At 42.6% G+C, this 11734-nt stretch overlaps 1 protein-coding gene across 1 annotated transcript in view; it reads right to left on the reverse strand.

Moving 5' to 3' along the window:
• ALKBH3 (alkB homolog 3, alpha-ketoglutarate dependent dioxygenase) overlaps positions 1–11297 on the reverse strand; it is a 33574-nt gene extending 22277 nt beyond the window's left edge. The window contains exons 1-7 of the mRNA XM_090262440.1: positions 11183–11297; positions 9240–9389; positions 8799–8899; positions 7629–7663; positions 5167–5214; positions 4111–4214; positions 95–183 (exon numbers count right to left, since the gene is read on the reverse strand). Coding sequence (XP_090118566.1) covers positions 95–183; positions 4111–4214; positions 5167–5214; positions 7629–7663; positions 8799–8899; positions 9240–9318 — 456 coding nt within the window. The 5' untranslated portion in view covers positions 9319–9389; positions 11183–11297. The remainder of the gene's footprint in view (positions 1–94; positions 184–4110; positions 4215–5166; positions 5215–7628; positions 7664–8798; positions 8900–9239; positions 9390–11182) is intronic.
• Between the last annotated feature and the right edge of the window lie 437 nt (positions 11298–11734).

The raw sequence follows: 11734 nt of genomic DNA on the forward strand, positions 1-11734 counted from the left end.
TCTGCACAGTGTCTTACTATTATTTTACAGAACTCTACATTTATAGCATAGAGTCTATAAAACCATATAATACAACAACAATATTCCAACATACGTGCGGGTTTGGTTCCATAGTGACTCTGGAGTAAGTGTAAGGAAGTTCGCCATACCATGCTGTAAGTCTTGGCTGCTGGTAAGTTACATCTAAGAAAGAAAATACAGGGCCTTTGAAATGGTTTAATGCTGTTTACAGTGTACCTAGTGAGCGCAAGGGACTGTGCCTTGTAACGTGCAAAAAGCTATGCGAAATACAAACGAAGAGCAAGGATGGACTCTGACCCAAGGCTCCACCCTCACAGAGGGCGTGCGATTTCAAAAGGAGAACGGGTAAGAGCCAAAAGGAAGAAAGCAAGAAGGTATGTTGGCACGAACAGAATGAGCAAAGGCTCTGGGGTGAGAATTGTGTGACTGATTTGTGTCGGTTATGACATAGACAAGAGTGAAGGAGCCAACAAGAGACAAGGGGGGTCTAAATGGCAGGATGCAGAGTCTGGACCCTTGTAGGTAAGAATCTGTGGCACCCACATCCATACAAGAAACCAGCCAAACCGTTTACCCCTGTGCCACTGCTGTGTAAGCTGCTTTGTTTCTGAATGAAGAAAAAAGTGATCAACCATAGCATGTACCTGATTTTAGTCAGAAGTTTTTATGTCCAATTTATTTAGAGAGGGAGCTATCCACAGATCTGCTATTTTCCCACATAACTGGTATCAACCACTACAACAAAAGGAACAATAACACTGGGGAACAATTTTTAACATAATTCCTGTTGAGTTCGATTTTTCAGCTGCTTTAGACTTAAATAGGTGTGCTGATTTCAAAACTGCAGTTAGTTTTCTTCTACCACGTCAAGTTTTTTCTGTACAGCTTATGTTAATGCAACCACTCTATGCTGGATTGAGCCTGGATGGAGGGAAGCACTAGTGCTCTCCTATTGGCTGAGAGCAAACCTCCCTCTAGTGGGGAGGGGTGGGGGATGACCTTGGAGGCCAGCGGCAGGTTCATACTTGTCTAGGCTGTTCAGTTACACATGAGACAGTGTGGTGAGAGGTTGTGTGCCGCTCTATATAGTGAATCATATTTTGAAGTATAGACACAAGGAGTTAGCAGAATTAATTTTTTTATTTACATACTTACTTATTTCCTTTCCTTCAGATCATGTCTGCCTCTGCTATTTCTCGTCGTGAGTGCCTAAACAACCCTGATTCATTTTGTCATATCTGTGGCAGTTTCACTATTCCCAGTCAGAGTACAAACATCAGCGCATTTGTCAGGCAAGCCTATTTTGCATATTTTAAAGTAAAACTTGGCGATCAAGATAAGTCTTGGGCCCCTCACAAGGAGTGCAAGCAGTGTGCCGAGAGTTTGCGGATATGGATGAAGGGAACATGTGACAAATTGCCATTTGGTATACCTATGGTTTGGCGAGAGCCCAGAGATCATTCAAGTGACTGTTACTTTCGTAGAGTGAAAATGTCAGGTATAACAAGAAAAATAAATGTAAAATAGAGTATCCTAGCCTACCATCAGCTATACGCCCAGGGCCTCATTCAGCTGAAATCCCAGTGCCAGTTTTCATTGAACTCCCCTCTTTCAAAAAACAGGAGTACGGTGAAGAACTAAGTGACAGCAGCGATGAAGATTTTGAAATTGAAGATGACTCAGTTCATAAGGGATTTGATCAGCAAGTTGAATGATTTGGCACGAGATTTGGGACTATCCAAAAAGGCTTCAGAACTCCTAGCATCAAGACTGCAGAAGAAAAACTTGCTGTAAAAAGGAGTGAAGGCATCCTACTTTTGATCAAAAGAAAGTGCATTTCTGCAGTACTTTTGAAGTGACGGTGGCTTTGTGTATTGCCATAGCATACACGGTTTAATGGAGGAATTGGGAATTCCAATTTCGAACGCAACTGAATGGCGACTGTTCATCGATAGCTCAAAATGGAGCTTGAAGTGTGTCTCCTCCACAATGGCAATTTATTTGGTGCAGTCCCAATTGGCCATTCAGTTTGTTTTCGGGACGTATACGAAGACATAAAGAGAATCATTGATCTGTTGCAATATCACAAGCACAACTGGATCATCTGTGTTGACCTTAAAATGGTCTGCTTCCTTCTTGGTCAGCAACGCGGATACACCAAGTATCCCTGTTTTCTGTGTATGTGGGACAGCTGAGCTTGTGAGAAGCATTGGGTGGAGTCGAATTGGCCTCCAAGATCTGACCTCAAACCTGGTGATCCAAACACTCTACATGAGCTACTCGCTGACAGAAAGAACATTATAGTCCCACCTCTGCACATAAAACTGGGTCTCATGAAGCAATTTGTTAAAGCTTTGCCAACTGAAGGAGACTGTTTCAAGTATCTCATTTTGGCATTGCCTAGCCTGTCGTCTGAAAAGATAAAGGCCAGTGTGTTTGACGGTCCACAGATTTGACAGCATTAAAGATGAACATTTCATCGGGACAATGTCAGAACTCCAAAAGAATGCTTGGTTAACATTCAAAAACTTTGTCAAGGACTTTCTTGGAAATACACAGGCACAGAATTACACTGAAATTGTCCAGAAACTCTTGGAGAGCTACAAAATGCTTGCTTGCAACATGAGCATCAAGGGGCATTTTCTGCATAGCCATCTTGCTGACGTCCCAAAAAACCTTCGTGCAGTCAGTGATGAGCAAGGTGAACAATTTCACCAAGATTTGAAGGTCATAGAGGCAAGGAATCAGGGTAGATGGGATGTACATATGATGGCTGACTATTGTTGGAGCATCGGGCAAGACTGTCCACAGACTGAACACTCCAGGAAAAGCTGTAAGTGTAAAATTTTACCTTAATATGTATGTTTGGTAGCAGAACTTTACTACTTGTACACAATTCGACTTACAGTAACAATATATAGCCTTTATAGGAATAAAATAACTCTAAATAAACAGTATATTCAGGTAACTTCTTCTTTATTTTCCTTTGTATGTACATTGTATGATTTTTTGGGACAAAGAGAGGGTAACTTGTACTTTAAAAAGTTGACGTGATAGAGAAAAACTGGGGTCATTTTTGTATTCAGATGCCAAAAGTTAGTCAAAAGCAAGTGTCAGATCTAACTCAACGAAAATTGTGTTTCCCAGTGTACTAGAAGCTGCTAACATTCACTGAAGACTTGTTATCTATAAGGCATTCTGTTAAGTAGTTATCATACATTACCTCATTTAATTATCACAACAACCTTATAAGGTAGGTATTATTACTAGCTTCATTTTACAGATCAGAAAACCAAGGACTAGAAAATTACTGTAATTTGCGTAAAATTAACCATTACTTTGAATAAGAGCTAGCAATCAAAGCCAACTCAGTCACCAAAAGCCCTGTTACAGAAACTGCTGGAAGTGAGGAGAAAAAGCTGACTCTTATTCTGATGTCTGAGTCACAAATGGAACCAGTATACTTTGCCTCCTTCTTTACAGAAAATTTAAATTCACATAATGTGCCGGAAAGGAATTGTATGCTAGAGCAGAGACTCCCCCCAGTGGCCACCTCTGGGATAACAGTCCTGTTGTGGATGACCACAGAGGAACAGGTTCAAAATCAGGCGGTCTTACAAGCTCAGGACAGTGCAGACGTTGAAGCTACAGGACATTGGACTGCTCCAGGGAAACGAAAAAGAGACTAAAAAGCCGGTAAGGAGGATTGCGAAAAAACATATGCCAAACAGAATCAGAAAAAGTAAAAAAGCCCTGGATGTTTCTATGAAGAAAGGGGAAAGCCGGCACCATTTGAAATTACAGAGGCAGGGAACGAACACAAAGGGAGGTAAGCATGTCAACCGTAGTTCAGCCAACACAGACTCCCTCTGGTTCCCAAACTCCCGCCCCATTCTCCTGCCATGTTCTCTCTGCGTACCTCCTGTTATTTCTTCTGCCCCCTTTGACTGGCTCATTTCTAGTCATCCGTGGGGTCTCAGGTTTTGAATCTCTGGTTAAACTGGCTGTGGTGGAACGAGGCAATGGCATTGGGAAGCACTCCCGGAGGGGAGGCTGGGCAGCAGCAACCGCAGTCTGAGATCTACTCACGCTCTCTGATGCCGGTCCTCTGCTTCCAGGGAACATCTTGACGAAGCTGTTCCAATACCAAGTCGGCTTCTTTTACGTCAACAAAGCCAGGATACAAACGTACCCTTGAAGCAGAAAGAACTCTTATTAACTAAAGAACACAGAAAAGATGGGTTATAGACTCTGTTAGAAGGGTAAATTAATCTGGACGAGGCCTCCTTTCATGGGTAGATGAAATCGGCTTACCACCCCTCCGATAGCAAGCAGAACCTAATATTAACCAGGTCAGGATGCTCCAGACGTAAAATAAACTCCTTTCGAGTTAATACAAATAAAACAAGCATGAAGGAAAAGGGATTCATGAGAGCGCTGACAGACGTGGTCCAAGTATTGCTCCAGCACTGCTTAGCTGTGAAATCTTGGGCAAGTTACTTAACCTCTGAACCCTGGTTTTTGTCATCTGTAACGTGAAGTTGATATGCACCTCATAGGGTCACTGTGCAAAGTAAACTAATTAATAAATTGCCTGGCCCTGTGTTATTTTAACAATTGATAGTCTTCTGATATTTTGCCAATTGTAGGGGAAACAATCATTTATAATTGTATTAAAATTAAAATATCCAAATAAAGGTTCTTTCTCTTATTGAATATACATTTATTTTAACAATGCCAAGTCAGTTCAAAATCATTTTGGAGATCCCTCTTAAGAAATGTTCTGAGAGCCCTTGGAACATTCTCTTCAACTTTACTCTTTGAAGATACATTTGATTTTTTGAAAGAGCCAAAGTTCACCTTAAGCCATACCTGGTTCACAATACGATGTGACCAAAATAATGCACCTGGTTTCCTTGTGTGATTGCTAAACTTGCTTTAAAGCACAGGTTCCGAAAGGGTTATAACAATAGCAGAGCCACTGGACTAATTACAGAGACATCTTCTAAAGCAATTCATTTAAATATGTAAATTCTGATATATTTTGTTTTAAATGCCTCATCATTTTATAGTGATAATTAGTATATTCATGAATTAAGGTAATGCTTTCAAAATGTTTTTAAAACAATGATTAATGTCACTTACCTAGATACACCTGTGGGTGACAGGCTGATTTCATATACACCGTCTTTGCTAAAGGAATAAAGAACACCGGCTTGTTAGTATCAAGCAAAGCAATACAATCCACCCAGTGGATGAGCCATCCTTTGGAACTCCCAAAGTCCTGGCTCACCCCAGTCATCTAACAATGAGGGTGCACCATGAGGCAAGCACAGCTCCACCTTTTTCTCCTACTGAGCTAAGGGGCAAGATGGCGATGCATCAGTCACGGCATCGTGAACAGACTCCTGACAGGATCAGACCACAGAGATGAAGACTGTAATAAAATAAATTCTGATGCTACCCCTTTCTATTTCACGCATAATTTAGGCTGATGTTGTCGGCCAACCTATCACACAAAGGGGTGCCAAGACAGCACCCCTTTGGAGACTCTGGAACAGGGACGCATTTAACAGGAAGCAGGGGCTCTGAGCGCCGGTTGCTTTCAGGTACATGTGTAATGAGGTTCCTCGTCTGATTAAAGGCCTTCAGAGGCTCCCCACCAACTTTTCAGCACTGCATTTAAGGTCCCCGTGATCTAGCCCCACCTCCTGACAGCTCCCACCGACTCACTGTCCTCCAGCAGCACTTTCTGCTTAGAATCTTCTCATTACAGCACCATGTTCTAATCCTGTGCTCTTCTACGTGCTGGGATGGCTCCCTGCCATCTAGCACCCCCAAACCAGCCCACCCCAGCTTTGGTTCAGTGGAAAATTCTAATTCATCCTTCAAAATCTCAACTCAGCATCAACTTCCTGACCTTTAATCCACCCCAATGTTAATTTCTCATCCTCTGTGCTACCATAAGACCTTACATACAAATCTGCTGTTCCATGATACACAGGATTACAGTCTACCTGATTACATGTCTATTTCATTTACTAGAATGTGGGCTACTAAGGGGCAAGAAATGGGGTATTATTGTTTCCCAGTACCTAGCACGTAGTAGTTGAGCAATGAAAGTTACATGAATTTAATCCCATGTGCAAAAGTACAAAACTCTTGCAGATGTGCAGGACGGCGAGGTCCATAGGGGCCTCTATCAAGATAACTGGGTGAGATCCCTCTCAGAAAGAGGTAAGTTACAGAGGATAATATAAAGTAACAGTTTTTACATCACCCTCAGAGAGCTGGATCTCAGGTAGATGTATGAGCTCCTCTGAGCCAAAATGTAGGCAGAACTACCATCATATATACAATATACATCACGTTTCTAAATGTGTTGCCTATAAAGTTTCCCAGAGTGTGAATACAATGTTTCAATGTGATATATTTTGGGCCACATTTAGAAGCTGGCTCACTTCAAATGTGAGCCACATTTCTGGCTATTAAAAAAAAAAAAAAAATCTACCATAGCTAACTTTAGATAACCAAAATTAATGAACTCTAGGGTCAAGTAGGAATGAGTTCGGTCATTTTGCTCCTGACTGACAAACTCACAATTGCCCATTTTCTTTCAGCCCGAATGCTCCATCGGTACCTTGTATCGGGTTTCATGGTTTTGTTAATTCTCTTCATCAGTGATGGAGGCAATATCACATTGGTATTTGTAAAACAATCAGACTGTTAGAGCTACTAGAGGGAGCCTTAAGTGATTAAGTAGTCCAAACCCTGAATATTACAGACAAGGAAACTGAAGTCCAGAGAGATGGCAATAACTTACCCAAGGAATAGCTACATAGCCAACTGGTGGCCAGGTCACAACAACATACCCGTTTTAAAAGTATGCTGACATTTGTATTAGTTACAAACATTTCTAAGATACGTGAGTCAACCTTTAACAGCCAAACAGCTTAACAGACTGTTCACGAGCAAAAACATAAGACTAATGCTGAACTGCTAAAACAAAGAGATGCTTTCTACTGACAATTTATGTACATCAGATGGAACTGGAAAAGCAGAGGAGTCAAAGCATCTTTCAACAATTTTTGGAAAGAAAAAATAATTTTTAGACACAGATTAATGTAAGAGGAATGGAATGTTTACTCTCATTTACTTGCTCTGGAACAATTATGTGGTTTTAAGAAACAGACTGCAAGGCTAGATTTCTAGCAGCTTTCGTAAATGTTGCTGGTAAAATGGTACCTAAAGTCTTGTCAAAGAGCCACGTTTCAATGACTCAGGAAAAATCCCCCTCAGCCTTAACCTGGGAGATAGTCTACCTTATTGTCTGCAGATTATTAGTGAACTAGGTCAGGAAATCCACACCAGAGTCCACAGTTTAACGTACAGATATCTTTTTGCATTTTCCATGTCATCAGTAAATTCAGAAAGGCTTCTCAAAAGACTAAGTTTAAAGACATCTGAGACAGGAATATCCCAGCCTAACATTAAGAAACAAACTGAGCTGCTATCTCTTCCAGATGGAAAAACCCCGGGGACGGAAAGATCCCAGGCTCTCCATTTCAGGGCGGGCAATAGTTACAGGAAGGCAGCTGATTACTCACTCGATCACTCGTGGCTCCGGGGCTCTGCGCACCACCTGCAAGGGAACAGGCAGGTCTTACTCTGGAACGGTTTCTCATCTTCAGGGAGGCTGACTTGCAGGATTACCATATCCCCTCATTTCTCGTCAAAATAAATCAGGTTTAAAACTATCCTTTTTTAAAATTCCAGGCTCTTACTATCTCCCCAGAAACCCTTGTTTCTGCTCTTCTTAGAACTTAGTTATTAGTGAGCATTAAAACTTGATGCGATTGGAATTACTCCAACATCCCGAGAGCCGGCAGCTCTGGAAAAACCTTTCCAGGAGCTTTTTAAAAATAAAAGATATTCTATGAAGGGGTTTGAATCATTACTTATAAAATTATTACTATAGCACAGCAATTTTCAACTGGTGTGCTGCAAAAAATTTTAAACGTGCAATTCCTGACTATTTAGTCAACGCTGACCTCTTTTCCCTTACATTGTCAAATATAAAAATGACAACAGCCAACACAATAGTTGTCAGTGTGAATGCCCTGTCTTGAACCATAAATATATAGATCATAGAGTTGTATCTTATTGATGACATCACATAATAAGGTTGCATCTGATTGGCCAATTCTTGGTAACAGAAATCCTTATATACAAGTATGGGTATCTCATTCTTTAAAAAGTCACTTTGGAGCAAAAAGGGTAGGTAATTACTATTATTATATTTTGTAAATCAATCAAAATTATACGTTTTTCTGTCAGATTGACAAAAAATATGTTTCTTGGTGTGCTGCAGAATTTTAGTAGGTTCTGTGTGCCATGAGATGAAAAAAGTTGAAAATAGCTGCTATAGCGTGAAGACTAATTTTTAATTCTTTTTACACTTTATTAAAAATAGTGAATCTTCACCATTTCTCACATTTTTCCCCATGGAAAAAAAGCCCTCTAATCATGGTAATGCTGCTATGCCAGAAAAAAAAGGCGGGGGTGGGAAAGGTGAATTATATAGCCCCGTAATTTGGGGGCAGACTACAAAGAATCCTCAGACATACTAAGAAATTGACACTCTACATTTCAGTATTATAATAGTACTTTAACTTTCCTTTCCTTAGTGAATTTATTCAGTCACTATGTGTCTACTATGTGAATATAACTTTTATAAATAAACCTTTGTTACTGTTGAAGGATAAACAAGAACTTACCTGCTGGGGCTCTTTAAATACAAACTGTTTGTCTGACAGATGCTCCTTGTTCATCCAGGTCTGACCAGGCCTCTGGTGGAGATGGCTCTTAGCAGTGGCAGCTGAAGCAAGAGAGGAACAGGCTCAAACCAGGGGAGAGTCTGCTCTCATCACCTTCTACTGAGCAAGGGCCAATGGCATCTGCTTAGAGATGACCTCATGACATCTACAAATCAATTAGCAAGGTCTACTGAAGACCTCAACACACACTGAAAGGCCTGAGTGTAGTGACTAAATATGAGGGCCACTAAAGATCAACCCTTAGCTCACCAAAAAAACCAGCCATATTTTAAACAATTCTTAAACATCAAAATGGGAGACCATTATAAACCAGAGGGATATAAGTAAAAGAGGATGATAGTTGTCCACATCCACATGCACGGGGTCCCCATAGGTTCTTGCCTGGCTGAGCGGAGGCTTGGCTCTTAGCAGAGCCAGCCCAGGCCCCCTGCACTCGGGCCCGCTGTCTTTTGTCCTCCATGGTGACCAGAAAGGCTTCTGCTCTTAGGCCTCAGAAGATTTCATTCCTGATATGAACTACACAATGGTTACCTGTTAAAAAAACAAAAGATGGTTTTAGTTGGGGTTGTGACAACTTGTAATTACAATCCTTTCAGACAGAGAGACTGCGCAATAGGAGTCAGAGCTTTTATATAAAATCACCTTCTGTCTTCACACCTCAATCAAGAGGCCTCTTGAGCACTTAGGGTTGCTGGCTTTAAGGTTCACCTTTTGCAATCTTATTATAGTGCTTCCACTTCATTCACAAGAAAGTGCACATTAAGAAATTCTAAAACCAGGATTATAAACCACATTATTCTTATTAGTCCCCAAGAGCGGAACACAAGGAAGCTAATACTCCATCTACATGGAAAATAAGAAATAGGCTAAGACTCAGTTTCCAAGATTTCCATATCCCAGTACCACTGGCTGCATCAAACTTCCCTGGAAGCTTGTTAAGAACATCCATGGCCCGTCTCAGAAGATCTGGTACAGGATGGGTACAGGTGTAATAAGCATTGTAGGAGATGGCAATAAGCAGACGTGTATGAGGACCACAAGGTTAAGTGCCTCACCCAAAGTCACTCACAAAATCAACAGCAGATATAGTCATGTTCAAATTTTAAATTACAGTATTCAGCTAACGGAAAAATCCCTTTCATAATGGTCAGTAATATAATACTTGACATTTTTATCAATAAGTTTAGTTCACAGCAAATATAGGAGCACGCAGAGCTACAAAAACAAACAAACAAAACCCAGGGAGTTTTAGGCCATGTGTTTTCAAACTATGATCTATTCCTTAATGGGTCTTACCTAAGAAAGTTTCTCATCTCAGGTTCTCAAAGGTAACAAGCTTCTTTTACGGCTTGTTTAACCTACCAATAACCAAGGCCTGCCCCTCACTCCTCATTCAGTAGGGCTGGGCTGGACCCAGAAATCTGGATGTTTAATGAATTCCCAGGTAATAAGTACGTATTTCTTCTCACTTAATAAGTGGGGAGATGATAGAGGCTGCCATCTGCCCCAGAAGAGTTAATGACTACGCTAACTGCTGTGCTCAGTTGGTTGGGTGTATCCGGCAAGCAAGGCGTGGCTGGTTCAATTCCCAGTCGGGGCGCATGCTTGGGTTGGGGATTCTGTCCTGTCCAAGCACATGAGAGGCAACCAATTGATGGTGTTTCTCTCCTCTTTCTCCCTTCCCTCCCCGCCCTCTAAAAATGAATAAGTAAAATCTTCAAGAGTCAATGGCAGAATCAAATGCCAACTCTCCGGTCCCACAAGACGGTAGAGACATTTTCTCTCAATTGAGGCCTTAAAAGCTTAACACGACAATCAGCTACAGTTCTTGCTCTGTTCACGGGTCAGCGATATGTTATTATACGTCAGCGGGCGGTTGCTGAAAATACAGATTCCAGAGCCCCAATCCAGACCTAACGAATTCGTGGAGCTTCAGAAACTGTTAACTAACCCCACCTCCCACCCGGGATTTTTTTACCCAGATCAAGCTTGAGAACCCCGCAGCGGGACAAAGAGCAGGGCTCTGGCGTCAGCCCAGACGCGCTGTGAATCCAGATCTGTCACTCCCCAGCTGTATGATCTGATGCAAATGACTTCACCTTTTGGGGCCTCAGTTTCCTCCTCTGTAAATAGGAAACCAATAGCTCGCTCACGGTTGAGCTGCAGGTTAAACGAGCCTGGCAAGTGAAAGAAACTGGTCCTCAACAAGGCTTAGCAACTTTCTCTATTTTAGACTCTTCCAAGTGGCTGAGGTTGAGGTCCCGGAGGTCACGTAGGACGGGACCTCAGGGGCGGTCCCCACACCACCGGCCGCAAGCACCCACCGGTAAACCGGCAGGAGGCACCTGCTCGCGGAGCCGGACGCCCAGGTTCACAAACGCTGGCCCGATAAGCGAACTCCAGCCGCGGCCCCGCTTCGCCGCCAGCGGTCCGGGGAACCTTAAGAGTGCAGCACAGGCTCCCGCAACTCCCAATCATAGACCGCGGCGGCAGGCACTTCCTCTTACGTCACACGCGACCACCGCGGCCGCTTCTGGGTCCATCTCCTGGAGTCCGGGCAGCTCCGCGTTCCCGGCTGTCGGAGGGCCGGGCCGCTGAAAGTTGCCGAAGGGAAGGCCGAGGTCGGAGGGGAGCGTAGGGTTTGAGAGTTAGGTGGATCCCCGCGAGGAGCCGGGAAATGGCGAAGGTAGGAATGAAGACGTGTTTCCTAGACCAAGATCCTTCTGGGTTTCATCCCCCTACCCCTGTCAGCTGGAGACTTCCAAGCATCTTTTCCCCTCTCAGCTAGTGGAAGGGGGAGGGAGTTGGGGAACCAGGTGCTAATCAAAAGGATTTGAATTTTATCCTGAAAGCCATGGAGAGTCTCAGACGCACCT

Source organism: Furipterus horrens, unplaced genomic scaffold (assembly GCF_987537825.1).
Source record: "Furipterus horrens unplaced genomic scaffold, mFurHor1.1.pri manual_scaffold_2, whole genome shotgun sequence".
Classification (NCBI taxonomy): Eukaryota; Metazoa; Chordata; class Mammalia; order Chiroptera; family Furipteridae; genus Furipterus; species Furipterus horrens.